This window comes from Micropterus salmoides, unplaced genomic scaffold (genome assembly GCF_014851395.1).
Source record: "Micropterus salmoides isolate LMB-PRFRI ecotype aquatic unplaced genomic scaffold, ASM1485139v1 Ms_hic_scaffold_8, whole genome shotgun sequence".
NCBI classification, from domain to species: domain Eukaryota; kingdom Metazoa; phylum Chordata; class Actinopteri; order Centrarchiformes; family Centrarchidae; genus Micropterus; species Micropterus salmoides.
Genome location: NW_024044570.1, coordinates 31367881 through 31384794, shown reverse-complemented (window position 1 = coordinate 31384794; position 16914 = coordinate 31367881). Strand labels below are relative to the sequence as shown.

General features: G+C 42.0%; 2 protein-coding genes across 3 annotated transcripts in view; both read left to right on the top strand.

Annotated features, from left to right (window-relative positions):
- edc4 (enhancer of mRNA decapping 4) overlaps positions 1-6346 on the top strand; it is a 32056-nt gene extending 25710 nt beyond the window's left edge. For both annotated transcript variants that reach the window (XM_038707228.1, XM_038707226.1), the window contains exons 28-30: positions 599-818; positions 1276-1439; positions 3983-6346. In XM_038707228.1, the coding sequence (XP_038563156.1) occupies positions 599-818; positions 1276-1439; positions 3983-4166 (568 nt within the window). In that variant the 3' untranslated portion in view covers positions 4167-6346. The remainder of the gene's footprint in view (positions 1-598; positions 819-1275; positions 1440-3982) is intronic.
- An 829-nt stretch (positions 6347-7175) lies between these two features.
- nrn1la (neuritin 1-like a) overlaps positions 7176-16914 on the top strand; it is a 65981-nt gene continuing 56242 nt past the window's right edge. Inside the window, exon 1 of the mRNA XM_038706963.1 lies at positions 7176-7397. Coding sequence (XP_038562891.1) covers positions 7340-7397 — 58 coding nt within the window. The 5' untranslated portion in view covers positions 7176-7339. The remainder of the gene's footprint in view (positions 7398-16914) is intronic.

Genomic DNA, 16914 nt, shown 5'->3' with positions numbered 1-16914 from the left:
ACTATGAGCAGTAACCATGAGTATCCAGCTGTTAACTGATGTTACTCACAGGGATTGATCTGATTGCATTGATTGACATTCCATATCAATATTTTGAATATCAGATATGCATATCAGCAGATGCCTATGCCAGCAGCCCTGGCCTTATTCACTGCCAATTGAGCAGGTGCGTAATGGATTGGAGAGTAGAAACAAGCAGAGCTTAATCCTGGGGCTAATGTAAGAACATAAATTCGATCAAGTCTCTTGTTCCCTCTGCAATTAATTTCATGGCCTCTAGAGTTTATAGATTTGTCGGGGGTGGAGCAGAGAGTAAGTAATTGGCTAACTGAAACTTTAAAATCTTGAAAAGGAAATGACAACGCGGGACTCTGCAGAGCCAGGTGTCTTTTTTTGTACCCCGCGATTCAGATAATATCAAACTTGCCAACATAGAGACAAAGTTACATCAGCAAAAAGCGATTGAACGAGGGAGTTCTTCCTGGAAGTTTTATTTTCTGTAGCACACATAGTATATTGGATCTTTGTGTCTTGATTTAGCCAACCTGCTACAGTGCTGCATGGAGGATAACCCTCTATCTCTCCTTTCCCTCTCCAGTTTGCAGGAATCTATTCTTAGCCATGTGCAGCGAATTGTCAAAGGTGAGGTGAGTTTGGCAATGAAGGAGCAGCAGGCTGTGGTCACCTCTAGCATCATGCAGGCAATGAGGTCAGCGGCCGGCACGCCCGTCCCCACAGCACACCTAGACTACCAGACGCAGCAAGCCAATATCCTGCAGCTCCTCCAGCAGGGCCAACTCAACCAGGCTTTCCAGCAGGTAACACACACACACACACACACACACAAGGTGTAGCACTGTATGTGTTGCAGCCTCTTTAGCTAAACTGTATTTTCCAACTGTTAATGAATGCAAACACCCTCTCACAACTTGGTGTGATCGTGCAAAGATACACATGCACGTTAACACACAAGAAGTCCACCAGGACTACAAGGCCCAGAATATACTGCTAATATACTGCAACTACTTAACACAGTCCCACCTGCAGACACCACTAGTGCATTAGCTAGTGCTTCAGATACTCACTATGCTTGCGGAGTCCACATCCTTTCTTGCTTTAATGTAGGTGGAGTACTCCTTTCTTTAGCGGGCTCAGCTGCTGGGAATGCTTTTCTTATAGATTTATTGCAGGGAAAGAACTTGAGTATGAGTGTGCAAGGATTGGTCAAAGTGGTTTAATCTGAATAGAATGCCTTCTCTCTTACTCCCTCCCCAGGCTTTGTCAGCGACAGATCTGAACTTGGTCTTGTATGTGTGCGAGACCATCGACTCGCAGCAGGTGTTTGGTCAGCACCCCTGCCCGCTCAGCCAGCCCGTTCTGCTGTCGCTCATCCAGCAGCTCTCCTCCAACCTTACAACCCGCTCTGAGCTCAAAATCAGGTGAGCTTATTTCATATGCCATTTTTGGGACAGTTATTTTCTTTTCCGCTAACTTCCATCCATAACGACACAATTCCCTACTTTCACAGTACACAGATCTCCTCAGGGCGTCAGTAAACATTCGGTGTGTGTGATTTGTAGATGAACAGTGAAAGTAAAAACACAGTAGACAAAGTGTGGGCTTCACAGTGTATGCATTTTTTTTGTCACTGATATATGAACTTCAGGATGATGACAATGCCTGAGACATCGGAGAATAATAAATGAATGTCAGTAAGTAGAAAGCTTCCCTACACCTGTAGTGGGAAATCATAATAACGGCAGTGACATTCAGTGAAGCAGTTGTTTGGCATCAAACCAGCCAAACTCAACTACAAGAAGTCTTCCTTTGCCTTCCATGAAATGACAAATAAATAAGATGGAAGCATAATATTCCAGGATTTTCTTAACTAATGCACCGCTGTGTGCAATCTCACTGAAGTTTTACTAGCCTCACTTTACAGCCGAATTATTGATTATCTGCAGTATTTGTGATTAAAGTAACCTCTAAATATTTTCTGCACATTAATGATGTTTGAATATTGACACACGAAACTGACACTGTTTCCAATAAAAAAAAATACCGCATTTATTACACATTGTTAGTTGCAGGAGGGCGTCTCACGCCACTGTAGTTTGATGTAAGACCTGTCTTACAATGCAGCAGGCATAACTTGCAATGTTGGAAAATGTCATTGGGTTTAATCAAAAACCTCTGAACTGTACAAGCTTACTTCTTCCCAAACTGTTTAAGCGATGGCAGCGAACACGTTTTGAATTGCATTACACGCCTTCTCTCCCACACAAGCAGGATCCTGCGCTTCCAACGATCGGTAATAAAGCCTGTCTTTGCCTAAACTTTTGCTCCCTGCCTCCTCTCCATTGTTTGTCCATTATTCCTTGTCTCTGGAGCGCTAAACAGTGCTAAACTGCTGACCCCATCACTCTGCTCCGTCTTCAGCCCTGCAGCATGGCTGTCCGGGGAGCATGGATGATCCTGTGAATAACGCCGCAATTTTTACATGCTCTTCTTTCTTTCTATGTCCTTCTATATTTTTTTTCCCTTGCACTCTTGTCTGTTTTTTCTGTACTTTTAACAGAAAAGTCTTATGTAGTGCTGATATCCTCAAAATGTGTGAATGTGTATCCTCTAAGAGCCGCTGCCTCACTCACGTTATGGCACCTCTCTGCGTCTGTATCACCTGTCTGGATCTGCGTCTACACTGCAGCTGCCTACCACTGCTCAAACGGCCCTCTGGAGCCGCTCTGTGCCATCTGGGGGAAGTGTTGACGGTGCTATGGTGTGATTCAGTCTGAGGCATTAGGACAGAGCGCAGCCATGGTTGGATGGGTTGTGGTGCGAGAGACGTCAGTAGATCACAAAACATCTTAACGTCTTCTTACTATTGCCTGCTTTAATGGCCAACTGTATTTGAGCGGTGCAGGAATACTCTCATGAGTAAAACAGAGATCAATTCGTATTGGTGTTAGACAAACTTCAGTAATTGTACAGTATATTTTGAGGCTTTGCACAAGATAAAGGATCCTTCTTTTTCTCTACTTCTGATATATAGTATCTTAGAAGAATCCATAAAAGAGAAATCAAATCAACGTTAGGATTGTTGGGACCAGAAAAGATCATATCAGGATCATTAAGTGATTTTGAGGAACTCGTTTAATGTTACTGAGGAAGCACGAAAAGCAACTTAATGTGGTTTTTCTGAAGTGTTTGAAAGGGTTGGACACAATTTAGTTATCAGATTATCTCCTGCAGGACATTAACTGGCTACTCCGTATGTGCAGTGGCATTAAATGCCCCTTTAAAGAGAGAGAGAGAGAGAGTGTGTGTGCGCGCGCTGAACTCTGGCTGGAGGCCAGCTGGCGATGTGGGAACAGCTGTAATGTTAGGCTGGGATCAGGCAGTGCTCCGGACATGGAGATGAATGGTCACTTAAACTGTAAAGACACAGAGCAGGACAGAAGTAGTGCACGGCTGGACAGTCTGACCGCCAGATGTCTGACTAAAACAATTAATTGAGTAGTGAAATAGTAGTGTAGTCTGAAAGAGAGGACAGGGCACAGGTGACTGTGGCACAACTCAATTTCTGCTGTGATATTGGTGTGAAAACACAATGTACACATTCAGACAGCCAGGAAGGTGATCAAGGACAGCGCTTGACATTCAAGCTGCGAAGGATAGCTGAGACTTTCTCTCTGTCCCCTGCAGCTGCTCCAAGGGTGAAAACACAAAGTGTATGCATGTTGTCCTTGTGCTACTTTTATAGCTGAATGAATGATGTTTCAGATTGTAGATGCGATTGTCTTTTCATGTCATTTCCTTCTCTTAAGCAAAGTAAAAAAAAAAGTTGTCCTGTTTTTTTTCATGAGCGTCTCTCTCGTGGATGAATATTTCCTCCTCATACTTACAGTAGATAATCCTTGCAATGTCAGTCGTCTTATGTCCTCGTTATCTGACGTCTCTGACCCTCTGTGTCCCTGTTCAGCTACCTGGAGGATGCAGTGATGAATCTGGACCATGGCGACCCACTGACAAGAGACCACATGGCCGCCGTGTTGGCCCAGGTCAGACCGAAGCTCTTTGCCTTCCTGCAGCAAGACCCCCAAAGCCCGCTGAGTAAGAGGGCGCGGCGCCTGATGATGATGCTGCAGGGTCTCGTCAACCACTAGTTCTTCATCTGAAGCGTGGTGCAGAAGAGTTGTTCCCCCCCCCCGTTTGTTCCCATTCCTCCCCTGCTTTACCTGCACCGCTAAAGTGTCAAGTTAGGAAATAGAAAACAGTTTTTGTTGTCTGTTCTTTTTCCCTGGACAGACCTTGTAAGACAATAATGTCCTGGACGACTCTTTTGGTTCACTGTAGATTCTACTTCATTACTGCTGCTTTCCCCCCCAAGAGGCATTCTGGTTGTGTCTCATCCTATTATGCCCATCAAGAATCAAAAGACTGTCTCAGAGCCGGCAGGCAGAGAGCCTGAAATTTCTGGTTGTCCCCATCTCCCAGACACATCACACATGACGCTCCTTTGATGTCACTTCATCCAAATGTGCATAAGACTCAAAGAATGTTTAGCCGAGTGCTCGCAAGACCAACCATCGCCGTTTCATTTGTTCTACTTGTTTTCCTCCGACCCCTCAGACGGACATGTTAATTTCCAGAATACTGAACCAGTTGTGATGCAGGGGCTACTTCTGAGCAACAGAAGGAACCCGAAACACGCTAAAATGAGACACGTTTCATGTTTCAGACGTGTTGTATCTCGACCTTAAGAGCAAACGGCAGGCTTGGACACATTTTCTTTTTCAATAGTCCAGCATCCTCTCTAGAGCCAACTTGGAGTTCAGTTGCTGCAGGATTACGCTGTTCTCAGTTCAGAAATTCGTAAACAACCCAGCTAATCCCAGCAACCTAAAGTATGTAACGACCAAAGCCATTTTATGTTGGTTACATATTTCCTTTGAGTTATTTCTTAATGGGTTGGAGACAACCTTGCCAGGCCAAATATTTGTCAGTATTTTGAAGAGGATCAACATTGTTTTACTGAAAGTTCATAGAATTTGTTCCTGCGTTTGAAGTATTCAGGATGAAACACATATCTCATTAGACTTTTTCCATTCGTCCTTGTTTTCATAAATCATTCTAATGAGGGTTTCTGAAGGATACAAATAAGATTAATGATGAGGAAATAACATTTTTGAAATGTAACAAATATTTGCGACGGTCCTCCAGGCTGGAAAGAATTCTCCTGTAAAATCTGACCTGTTTGGAGCCCAACATTGAGTTTGGTAGCCGTCCATGTGTACAGCTCTGTCCTGTAAATTAATCACACTTCTCCCCATGTTTTCTTCTGTACGTCAGTCCCTTTTTTTTATATAAACACTTAGTATTTGTAAGACTTGTATACTTGCTTCAAGAGTTGTCAAACTAGTTCTAATACATAATAAAACACTTCCTAAACATAATAGTTACCAATGATGTTATTTTATCAGGATATTCCAAATGTTTGAAAACGTAATGTGCAGTTACTTCTAATAGGCTGTAGGAGGCAGCACTTAGTTGGACTGCAGATGTTCACCCTGCTTGTCTTTAGGTTTGGAATTCTGAAATCATTGCTGCTCCCGCAATATCTGTTGTACCAAACTTTAAAAAGCCTGCCTTTAGGTTGTAAATGCACCATTTGTTCATCTTTGACTGAGTGTGTTGAAAGTGTAAGAGTGTGTGTGTGAGCGCGCGTGCGCAGCCCACACATCATTGTTTAATTGCAGGGTGGCCACACTGTTTTGCTGATTGTAAAATAAACGTTCTGTTAATTTGACGTCTGTGTTTAGAATCTGTTAAGTTGGATTTGTCTAGCAAGTGCCTTATTGCATTCTACGTGTTTTACTTCAACATTTGATCCTAATTTGGCCTTTAGACAGCTTGTAATGTTTCTAGCATTATCCCACAGCAGTTCCATTTGAGTTTTACAAGCAGTTATGTCATTTTAAAGGTCAGGTTTTGGTTGGATCTGAAGTAAGGCTCAAACAGCACAGTGGAGGATAATCTGTATGTTTTGTTTGCAAACATTTGACTACCAAGTACAGTTGATTTTGGACCGATATTTGAATGCTCATCAAACAGAGGAAAGTACTATTTTGACCACCTTCACCATTCAGTTACGGACCCTGTTTTTTTGTCGGGTTGACTCCTGCTTTACCCCGAGTGGGAGCTGTGTGAGAAACAGGACTGAAACAAGTGTGTATTTCTTCTCTCTTCCCTTTTTGATCATTTCCTTCGGCTTGGATTGTTATGTTGTATCTTTTACTGTTTCTTTTACCCTAAACATTTTTTGAATAAAAAAAGACGATCAGTTTATTGTCTTTATTTGTATTATTATTTGTAAAGTACTCTTCTTAAGCGTAATTTTGTGGTACTTCAGTATGTATTTCCATTGTTTCCTACTTCATACTTTAGAGTACAATTTAAAGAGTACCTCATACTCCACTACATTAATTTAACAGTTTTTCATGTGAATAATTTAGATTAGGGAGAACACATATATATATATATAATAAGCTTACAAAATACTGTACATTTAAGTTTTAAACCAACTTTTTTTATTTTACTACTTATTTTGGGTTGGGGTCCCTGTCTATGAGGTGTTAGCCGTTCTACACAAAGAGACAACTTGCCTTTTAAACTTCTCATTTGGTCCCATTTGTTTAACTTTTCCTCTCTCAGAAAAGGTAACAACATCCAATATTTCACAAAAAAAAGCAACTTCATAAATCAGATGAATCTCATGATCCCTCACATTTGTTTTGTGACCCTAAGGAGCGTGCCTGACCCCTAAATTGGGAACCACTGGACTTGACTGTAACAGTGTACAAAGGAGTTCAGTAACCACCTACAGTTATCTAATCTTGTCATGCTAGTACATCAATCAGTAGTGGTTTCTTCTGCAGAATGGCACTTTAAGTGTTTGCTGGTACTTTAACCCAAGTAAAGAATCTGAATACTTCTTCCAGCGCTGTCTAATCCCCCAAAATCCTCCCAGCATCCACCCGTCCATCCAGGCAAGGCCTGGCTTTATGTGCAGCTCATCGGGGACCCTCAGAGTTGCTGTAGACCTTCTTCTTCCTCCTCCTCCTTCTCCTCCTCCTCTTCCACACGGACGCGCCCTCCCCTTCAGCGGAGCGGATGAGCGCACGGTGGATGCTCTCACGCTGGAGTGCAGCGCTGCACGGAGGACAGGAGGGAAACGCACTGAGCAGCGGGACAGTGTGGGCTGCCTTTTCTTTTCTAAGAACAACTTGGGAATTTTCGGTGCAACTTGTGAGGGCGGAGGACAATTTGTCGGGCCAGCATGGCATCTCTGATGAACTCTGCCTGCCTCCTCTTCTTGCCTGTTGCTCTGCTAATGAGTGAGTACTGCTCACATTTTAGTGATTCTGTTGAAACTTGTATTTCTGACAATGCTTAACTTCCACTGCAGTAGTAAGATGTTTTTGAAGTAATTTTGGCTGCAAGTTGTGCGTTACTGGATGATACAGACGCATATCCGGACTTCCGTGGCTTTAAAATGACGGATCTTTAAGTACTTAGATGGTCTGCTGCTATAGACTACGTGACTCTGCCCTGCATCTACGTGCACTGCAAGTTACAGGGTCCCGTAGCTTTTCACATTCATCTCCCGCGGAACATGTGCCGCTGCTGCAGGACTGGATCAGGGAGAGACCATAAAAAAACAAAAAACTGCCTAAAGGTTGTGCAGAGTGTTTCTGTGTGAGTGTGTTTGTTCCCAAAGGTGACTACAGGATCATTACGCAAACCGCAGTCGTGATTTACATGAGTGTGCTCTGGATGCGTCCTTCCAGCTCTCTTACACACAGGCGAACAGCTGCTGATGAACAGCTGGAGTGGAATATAATAGCGTTTTCCCCCAGCCAGCCTTTAATACCGTAGCTCAGTCTGGTAACTTGTCCATTGTGGTAACAGTGCAGCATTAGGCAGTTCATTCATGTTAAATATGCATGCATATGTCAAACTGATAGTAGAGTTTCCTCCCGTGATTCGCAAGTTAACTCTGTGCAGTGAAATATAAAGGGTTATTAAAGTGAGGTGAAATTAAAGGCTTCCTCCAGCAATTTGGTTTTGCACTTTCATGAATTTGGGGGGCTTACAAAGAGACATGAAAAAAACAGAACTGTCAAAGGCAGCAGAGGACAAGATATCCCAACGTTTAGTCCCTAGGATTGGTCAAGCTCCAAAGAAATAGTGGATCCTACATTTCCCATAATGCACCCCGATAGCTTCTTTCATTAGACCCTCATTGTCTGGGAAACATCTTTCAGACTCCATGTCCACAGTTTCAGACTTTCAGTTAAAAATGTACAGTATCTAAACTCAAGCGGAGATGAGCCTGATTACATCACTATGACATCATGAGGGTTATGCTTTTTGGAAATCTCCCCTCAGAGCCACAGAAGACATTACCCAGCAGTTTTCTCAGGCTGCAGTGCTGCTCTTCCTAAGGAGTAGGCTGAAGTCGCCGTGTAAAATTGGTGGAGGGGCCCTAATGAATAGAAGTAGTTAATTACACTGGCATTTTATAACTCAGAAACCACATCTACTCCACGTTAAACTACAGGATGTGTCAAAACTTATCATCATCTGTCATCACTGATCATCAGTCCATTCTGCTGCTGCATCTGCTGTCAGAACAATGAAGATGAGGGGGTGGACAGAATGGGGGTCCCATGGGAGTGTGACATCGTTGGGGGAGAGAGAAAAAAAAAATAGTCCCACCGATGGAGATAAATGATGAATGACTTGCATCTGTCCCACTCCTCTGAGTCTGAGCAGAGTCTCCAGAGACTCCTTTCAGCCCTGCATCTGAACCTGACAGGGAAACAGTCCTCTGCTGCTGCTGCTGCTGCTGCTGTCTGTCATCTCCCCCATTCACTCACTCCGTCCCTCCACTCAGTCATGTTACTGACACACAGGGAAAGAATAGCTTGTTGTGTATTAATATGGGCTGATATTTTTACATGAAACACTTTCTTTGTTCCTATCCATTTGTGTGTGTGTGTGTGTGTGTATGTGATACATTGGTGTGTGGTTGGTGTGTCAATGAGCAGTGCTTCCTGTCACCTCAGACTGTTATCAGTTACAAATTCTTAAAATACCTTATCCAGAGATCAAAAACCTATTAGAAAGAAAACCATTATCATAACATTAATAATGGCCTATAATTAGGACTTTTTTAATTTATTTAACGGTACAGTATTTATAGCTGACATTGATCGTCATAGATCTTTACAACACAGAGCTCCTTTTCCTCAGTGTCATACAGTAGTACACCAGTGTAAAAACTCATTCCAATATATTTTGTAAGTCTGTACTCAGTCCCATGTGAGGAATTTCTCTATATTTATAAAACATTCTGCAAATGTTTCACTGAGATCTTTTTCTAAAACATTTCTCAAAGGAAAAAGGAGTGCTTCGATGCAGAAAAATGTGACAATATAATCTGCTCAATATGTGCACAAAAACAGGCACTTAAAAGCAGAAAAAAACCACACAAAAGCTTGGACTGGCAGCTGAGCCCAAGAGTGTAGCAGCAAAGAGGTTAAAACACTGATGCTTTTTTCATAAACGCCGATGGACGGCATTGCGGTTGTGCTGCCGCCATTCTGGACTGAAAACGCCAATGGGACGACATAGGACACAACCCGCAGTGACACAGCCCCAAATTTCATTTTGGTTTGCAATTGTGTATTGTATATATGTACGCATATATGCATGCCTTTTTCTTGGCAAGGATTGGTAACTTGCTGGAATCCTCGCTGGTTGCCCACCAAAGACACACCTTTGCTGTTGTAGACATAACGTGTTAATTTGTCAGTTTTAGAGGTGCTGTTATACAAATATGTTAACTCTTCACAGAGCCAGGCAAGCTAATTCCCACTGTTTCCAGTCTTTATGCTAAGGTAAGTTAACTGGTTCCTGGCTGCAGCTACATATTTACTGTACAGGCATGAGGGTGATATCAATTTCACATAAAATGCTCAGCAATAAAATGTATTTCCCAAAATGTCCAACTCTTAGTACTGAAAATACTGCACTTATTATTAGAACACAGGGAGGGTCTCTGTGTATCAGTTATCTGTCTGTCTCCTCTTGTCTCTGCTCCAAAAGCTCAAAGTATCAGGGCCAGAGCCTGGGAGGATTCCCCTGGGTGCAGGTGTCCGCTCTGCGTCATCAGCGCCCCAATAATCACATTTAAAGCAGTCCATAGGCGAGAGGGAGATTACATTTTATACTTTTAATTGTTCTCCTCAAGAGAACACCCTCCCTCTCTCTCTCTCTTGAGTTCCCTCTCCGTTGGTCGAGTGCAGCGTTTTCAAAGTGTTTTTTTTTTAAAACTGCAGCACAGACACATGGAGATTCCTCATTAAAATATGTTTAAAAGTCTCGTGGAAAATTGCTTGTGCTTCTCCTCCTCATTCCTCCCTCCTGTCCTCGCCGTCCGACTCACAAAGATCACAGTCTCTAGTGCTGCACACACAACTCAAACACACGCACACAGCTGCAACCTCCACACTGAACACTTCTTTTCCCCCTTCTTCCTTCCCGTCTTCCCCCCACTTCATTCATCCCCCTCTCCTTTCCTTCCTTAGTTTAGCAATCCTTGTTTCCTCGTTTCTCTTACTTCTTCAAAGCAGAGCCATTTCTTTTCCGGGATTTAAAAAAAGAAGTTTACTAGAAGGACCCTTTAGGATTTAGATGTACATACATATCTCATGGGCCACATTGCTGTATATGAAACGTTGCTGTATCAGTTCTTCAAGGTTAGAAAAAGAATACACTGCCAACAGTAATGTTAGCTATCTCCGCTACTGTATACTAGGTCATTGCAGACACTAGCACTGGTTCTCTGAAGATCAACTTGCTACGTTGGTTTGGACTGCTGCAGTAACCGGCGTGGCTTGTGTGTTAGATGGAAAATAATTCTAAGCTCAAACTCAGCATTAGGGTCATTTTCTCAAAATGTAAAATTATTTGCATCGGTGTGTGTATGTACACTGCTAGCTACTATTGTTGGAAGTTATGGAAAAGTCGATTCTTTAGCAATCTAACTAAGCTAACCGCACCTACCTGTCCAACAGAAAACAGGCCCACTCCGCACCGCTCTTCATCCTCTCCTTCAATGCTCACCAGCCGGTGAAAGCTGTTTCACCTTGCTGTCTGCCATTTTTGAAGCCCAGAAACGTCCTGAACGCAGCAAAATAGGAAAAGGCATAGGGCAGGGTCTCTGGAGATACAGACACAAGGTCATACTATAATTGCGAGGGATTATTTGCCACATTGCTTTTTAGGAAAATCCGATTAATTCTGCACTTAAGGTTAGCGAAAGATTGTCGCATCTACATTATGGTTAAATCTGTAATAACAAATGCCACTTGGGATCAGCAGACGCAAGTCGTGCACGGGACATTGACATATCTCCTTTTAAGTTGATATGGTGAACGTGTTTGCAAACAGTTACTTATTTACACATCCAGCACCTATGGAGCAACATAATGATTCATTTAGAGTGGTGTTTCTGGCCACCTGATGACCTGAAAGTCCAATATTCACTTTCTTTTAGCTCTTTGTTTGCTCTCAACCAGTTCTTGTGGGGAAAAATCTGTCTCTTTCACTGTTAAATGCTATGTTCACCAGCAAGTCGCTAACTGTGCTTGTCTGTTGTTTAATGCTCTTTTTCTTAATTTCCCCAGTTCTGTTTCCACGTTCTATGTTTCGTACTTGTTTCCTCTCCTCTTCCTTTCAGCCTCCCCTACTCTTCCTCCTGTTCAGCTCAACATGCAGACATGCATGGTTAGGAAAGTAAGTCTAATAAACAGACAGAAGGACAAGTGACCATGCACACATACTCTTAAATCTTTCACAAGCACTTAAACTGTCTGAACTTGAATCTTACAACAAACACAATGAACACATATACAACAACAACATATCCACACACGTAACACATAAACACACACACACACATTAGTGTCCTCCATTTTTTTGTATCCCCTTCTTCTTGATCTCCTCAAGGAGGATTGTTGATGTGTGTATGTGCGTGTGCATGTAAGCAAAGGGTGACAGTTTGTGTGCATAAACATGTAGAATGAAGAAATAATTGGATTAAGGCCATTTAAACAAGCTTTGTGTCCTAGAATGTGTGTGTGTGAAGGTTTCTTTAACAAATACTAAGTAATGAAGTATCAGCAGAGCATGACTTTTCTTCTCCTCATCCCCAAACTTCACTGAGCATGAATATTCATGTACACACACACACACACACACACACACACACACACACACACACACACACAGTTTAAAGACGCTGTATCTCATGCATCACATATACTGTATGAAGGAGTCACTGTCCTCTATTGTAATCAGTCTAATTTAATTCATCTCCTGTTCTCACTGTGTGGTCGTGTGTGTATGTGTGACATGTAGCTCCTTAAACTGTTTTTAAGTAAAAAGTTTTAATCCGATTGCATGTGTTTGATGTGCTCATTCATTTGCATATATGGACCCCCCCCCCCCCGACACACACACACACACACACACACACACACACACACACACACACACACACTGCAGGGTGAAGAGTGTGTGTACAGAGCATATAGGAAGGTTATTGGCAAGAAGGAGAGCACTGGGTGTTCAAGGTCAGTGGAGCTCTTGTGTTTTAGTCTGCCTACACACACAAACACACACACGTTGTATATACACAATTCTATAGGGACGGAGTGCAGAGAGCATTAGCTTTCAGTCTGAGAGAGAGAGAAATTGAGAAAAGTGAAAAATTGTAATGTAGTTTACAGGAACACGATACAAAAGAGAAGTGTTACAGAGGTGAGTGAGAGAGGCAGAGGGCAAGTTGAGAAAGAGGATGGAGAGAATAAAATGGAGAGAAGGAGGAGGAGAGAGGAAGGGAGACGCAGAGAGAGATCAGGACCTGTATTTATCAGGCCTGTCAGAAAAAGGCCGACCATCATGGATCACTGACCAGAGCCTCCGGACAATTCAATTTAATAAGATCTGAAGCCAACAAAAGAGATCCTGCAAAAGCTCTCCAACTCTGGAAACTTTGAATAAAACCCACCCGGGAGAAAGGGAAAGACGGAAACGGAAAAGGAGTACACAAAAAAACTGCAGGACAAATGAGGTGGAAATTTGTTTCCCACACAGGATCGGGGGAAGACTTATTTGACTACATCAGCAGTGCAAACAGAGACATGGGGGCATGTAGCAACTGACGATGTCGTCATTAGTCAAAATGTAATCAGACATCCCTCTAAATGGGACGAAAATGTGATAAAGCCTGTTAGTGTAATAAATGGGACGATTATGGAGCATCTTTAGATTGATAATGTTCTCATCTTGTCCCTGATGGGCAGAGCATTAGCCAGCAACACCACAGGCAGCTGCTGATGTGGAAAGGCCTTGTATGTGAGCAGGAGCAGACACTGCAGTTTGCTGGTGCACTCTGTGCACAGTGTGCAGTTCACTGGTGTGGTTTTAAAGCTGCAATAAGTGATTTGTTTGTCCACTTGGGGGCAACAGAACAAGCTGTAAACACAACACTGATATATTATCACCTATGAACTATCTGGTACGGCTAATAGATTAGCAAACAGTTGCCAGTTAACCATCCAGCAGACACGGCGCAACATCACCGTTCATTTGGAGTTGTAATTCTGGCCACTTGATGAATCTAAGTTCATAAGTTAAGTTCATTCTCTTAAGTCTCTACCAACTTCTGAGGGAAATATTTTTGCTCTTTAGCAGCTAAATGCTCAACCAAGTTCAGCAGATAGTTGTTAGCTTTTTGGATGTTGGACAGGTAGTGTAGAGTAGGTGTAAAAGATGAAAACAGCTGCCTGCTGTTGAAAGAGAAGTTGATGAGAGCGGTGAGTGAACCAAAACAGTGGTTGCAACTCACGAAAATGAGGTGACAGACGCTAAAATGACAGGTCAGGTGAAAGCTCATCACTTCAAACGCCTCCAAACCTTACATATTATACGTAGTCATTTGATCCATCGTTAATATACAAATATTGAATAATGAGGTTGCGACAACTACTAATAATGCTAAGTAAATGTTCATGAGTTGGATTACTTCATTTTATTTTCATAATGTAGAGGCTGGAACCATTCATTAATGCTATGAAATATGATTCATGCAAGTTTCAATTTAAACTGCATTCCAGCTCTTGTCGTTTGATGATATTTTGCTTAAAACTAAAAGTTGGTGGCTGTTATGGCAGAACACCTTACATTTGATCTTTTATGTATGTTCTTTTACTATTATTATTATTATGTATTGTGTTTTATCCTTAACCTTTCCTCTCCTATACTTCTTATGTCAGTCTGTCCACATTTACTAGGGTTTAGGTCAGAGATGTGAGATTGTTTTGGTGCTTTCCCTCTCTTGTTGTTCCTCTCCTCTCCTGGAATGTTCATTCAAGGCCAAGAGAGGATCTCTGTTCCCCAAAACATAGAAACCTAGCCTGTGTAAATGATGATGCATCCCTTTGCTCAGGGCCAGACGCCCGAAGCCGCCCTAGGCGGCAGGTCTCTGGACCAGCTGTATATGTATTTCAGTACTTCTCTGTTTATTCTCTTTTGTTAGACAAAGTCAATGGTTGGTTGTTACTCAATTCTTTGCTCAACCCCTCACCAGGAATATAATTTCCACGACACTGACCATAAAACCAAAACAACGTGCTATAAGACGCTAAAACACATCAGAGCAGAGGGGAACTGCAGTTGGGTGATAACTCTCTGTGGGTTTGTCACTGCGAGCTTTAACGAGATAAAAATATTGATTAGTGCAGTTTTAAAGACTCCTGTTGATACTTGAAATGTTTGCAGTTTCTTTGGTCAGTGCTTCTTTAGTTCAGACTATTATTTCACTTCTTTGAAACTTGCAGAAAACAAGACTCTATACAGTCATCTCCTTCATCTGGGTAAAATGTTTGATCAAAGAGCTTCTAATGACATTAAAGAGAGAACACCTGTGTTTTGTTATGCAGCATGGAAAATGCGGCTCCTAGTGGCATGTTACCAATGTCATTCATAGGAAACTCCACAGATACAGTACAACGTATCACAAAGCTGAGGATATATATATATATATACATACATACATATACACACACACACATATATACATACACACAAAGCAATCTGATAATCAAAATAATAACAACAAATAGTGATAGTAGAACCTTTAACACACTTTATTTTTAAATACCTAAATAATGGACAATGGTGTGTAGAGCAGCCTTTTGTCCATATTTTGGCCTTCTTGCTCTTTAGCATTGTGTTGTGATAGCAAAACACAATGTACAAACTGTATTTGCCCAAACATTTAACTATTCTGTTCAGATGATTCATGTAACTGATTTGCATTTAGTGAACTCCCTTAGCAGTTTAGTTCATTTAAAGTACTTTTCTTGTGTTTTTGTTTGTCTGCATCCTGCTACAGATGAGAGAGGAAGTAGTTTGAATAAATGTGCACAACCTTTGAGGATGTGAAGTGACACGAGCATTAAAAAAAGATGCGCATGCCCCAGCAGATGAGCATATATGCAGTCCTGCACCTGCCCCTGTTTACCTATGTGTGTTTGCTGAAGTGGACAGAGCCCAGGTTTGTGGCTGCAAGTCCGAGGGCTTTGAGGTTTGGAGACAAAGAAAGAACACAATCCGCCGCAGACTCCTTCAGAAACCAGACGGTGAAGATAAACAAGACACTGTTAAAGGAAAGAGAAAAGCAAGTCAAAGGGAAAATCAAAGTAAAGTCATCAAAGATGTGAAGGTTGAGGAAGACAAATTTGTCTGTCTGCCCAAGTTATTCACAGCTGAGCCAACCTACACAGACGTTTAGATGCATTTAGTTGTTTTGGATGACTGGAACTTAACAACTCGTCACCTTTCCATAACCTAAACTTTGAAGAACTATAGCGCTCAGTTCTCTTCCTTTGTATTTAATTGAAAAATGCTTTAGAAATAGATGCATGTCACTGTCTGACAGAGAAGTCTGGTTCTTGATTTTTACATAATCTTGTCTGAGCTTCTTCATCTTCTCCTTGCACCTTTTTACCATGTGGTATATACAGTAATGTTATGCATTTGTTGTAGTAGTCTTTGTTGTGTTGTGACATGTTTGCTTGAGCAGTCACATTTGAAAGTATTGCCACTTGCACCTCACGAGTGTTATAGCTGGTGCGACTGGCCTAAATATCAAAGTTATAATTCTTAATATTTCACACCTCTGGTTACAAGTACTTGTAAAGCGCCTTTCTAGTCTTCCGACTACTTGTCGCACTTTTACACTATGTCATATATATGTCAACTCCTCACAACAGAAATAACATTCACACACCGATGGAACAGCCACTCTACCACCTGAGCCACAGCCGACCACTAGTGGGAACAGCAAGTGTGCTTTAATAATACGGCAAACACTCCTTGAGCAGCTACTTTGTCAGAAACACAAAAGAGGACCAGCTAGTGGATCTGTTTACTGTGCAGCCAAACAAACTCCATAGTTTTATTTATACAGAAGTCAGTCAGTAACCTTTTCCCATCATGCCTTTAGCAACTGCTATCTAATTTCATGCTGTGCACATCCCAAGTGCTTTTCCACTCGACAGCAGGACACAGTATAGTTGGTTACCTTGCTGAGGAGTTGGAGGTGTGCAGCCTGTCACATGCACCTCTTCAGCTAATAGCTCACTGTGGCTGCCCCATCTCATTCCATTAATCTCTTTCAATATTTAAAACCTAACCATTCACACAAAAAAAGAAGAAAAGGAAATGACTTCGCTGTCAGCGCTAACCTCTGTGACAATTTTCGTATCTTGTGACTGC